At 39.8% G+C, this 1,275-nt stretch overlaps 1 protein-coding gene across 1 annotated transcript in view; it reads left to right on the forward strand.

Annotated features, from left to right (window-relative positions):
* LOC106879793 (leucine-rich repeat-containing protein 40) overlaps window positions 1-1,267 on the forward strand; it is a gene marked incomplete at its 5' end in the record, with an annotated part of 16,977 nt that extends 15,710 nt beyond the window's left edge. Inside the window, 2 exons of the mRNA XM_052974892.1 lie at window positions 204-389; window positions 908-1,267. Of these exons, the coding sequence (XP_052830852.1) occupies window positions 204-389; window positions 908-1,013 (292 nt within the window). The remainder of the gene's footprint in view (window positions 1-203; window positions 390-907) is intronic.
* Between the last annotated feature and the right edge of the window lie 8 nt (window positions 1,268-1,275).

Here is a 1,275-nt window from a genome sequence, read left to right on the forward strand (position 1 = left end):
AAAGAAAAAAATTAAATGAGAGCATTGTAGTTGTAGGTGGGTCAGGTGGGTCCCCTTGCAGTTGCGGACGGGCCCCCTTAGTCTCTTGGCAACCAATATTTTTAGACCCAATCCGCCACTGATTGTTACCACAATCTCTCAGTGAATCTATCAACCCCCCAATTTCTTATTTTCATCCTCCTCTTCTTATTTCTTTTGTTTAGGTTTTCTACAATCCCCCCGGTGATCTATACCCTCTCCAAACTGGAAATACTGTTCATCAATGGCAACAAGCTAACAGAGGTGGATGTAGACTCCCTCCAGAAGCTGCCAATCCTCACTACCCTAAATCTACAGAACAACAACCTAACTCAGATTCCACCAGAATTGGCTCTTTGTCCCAAATTGGCGTGAGTATTGTTTAATTAATTCACTTATACAAGAATATGTTGTCGGCTGATCTGCTAGAAATAGTAGCCAAATCTCACTCAAATCACACCCTACTTTTAAGAAATGAAGGACACATCGGATATTGTAGTCCTGGATACCGTATGTGTCTATGAAAGAATTTCTAAGTGGATGCTTAACATGCTAGAAAGAGCAGTTAAATCTCCTGCAAATTACATTTTCTGTCATTATCATCACCAACTTTCATCACCAACATCCACTTTTCTATGTTTGCATGGGTTGGACGGAGTTCATTGGGTGGGATAGATATTCTGTGGTCAGACACTTTTCCTGTTGCTAACCTTCGCCTGTTTCCAAGCACTGTTATATTTCCCTGGACATGTTTTCACAGAAGATCGGAACTACATATACAAATATACCCCCCCACACACACACACACACATGTATGTATGTGTGTGTGTGTGTATGTATGTATGTGTATATATATATATATATAGTATTGTTGTTGTTTTTTTTGCAGTTGCCTCCAGCTCGAAGGGAATGCTTTACGAAACCCACGGGCAGCCATAATTGCCAAAGGGAGTTCAGCCATCTTGGATTATCTTCGAGACCGCATCATCAAATAAGTGTTCTTTGTTTGTTTGTTTGCAGTTCACTTCACACCAGCTACCAGCATGTACTTTTTTTTTTATATATATGTAATATATACACTTCCTGTGTGTAAGCATGCACACACACACACACACACACACACATGCAAATATATATGCACATATACATACATATGTACATGCATATACATACTCATACATACATGCACACTAATATACTCACATACGCACATACACAATAATACACAAACATAAGGCGTCGAGCTGGCAGAATCGG

Source organism: Octopus bimaculoides, chromosome 19, assembly GCF_001194135.2.
Source record: "Octopus bimaculoides isolate UCB-OBI-ISO-001 chromosome 19, ASM119413v2, whole genome shotgun sequence".
NCBI classification, from domain to species: Eukaryota; Metazoa; Mollusca; class Cephalopoda; order Octopoda; family Octopodidae; genus Octopus; species Octopus bimaculoides.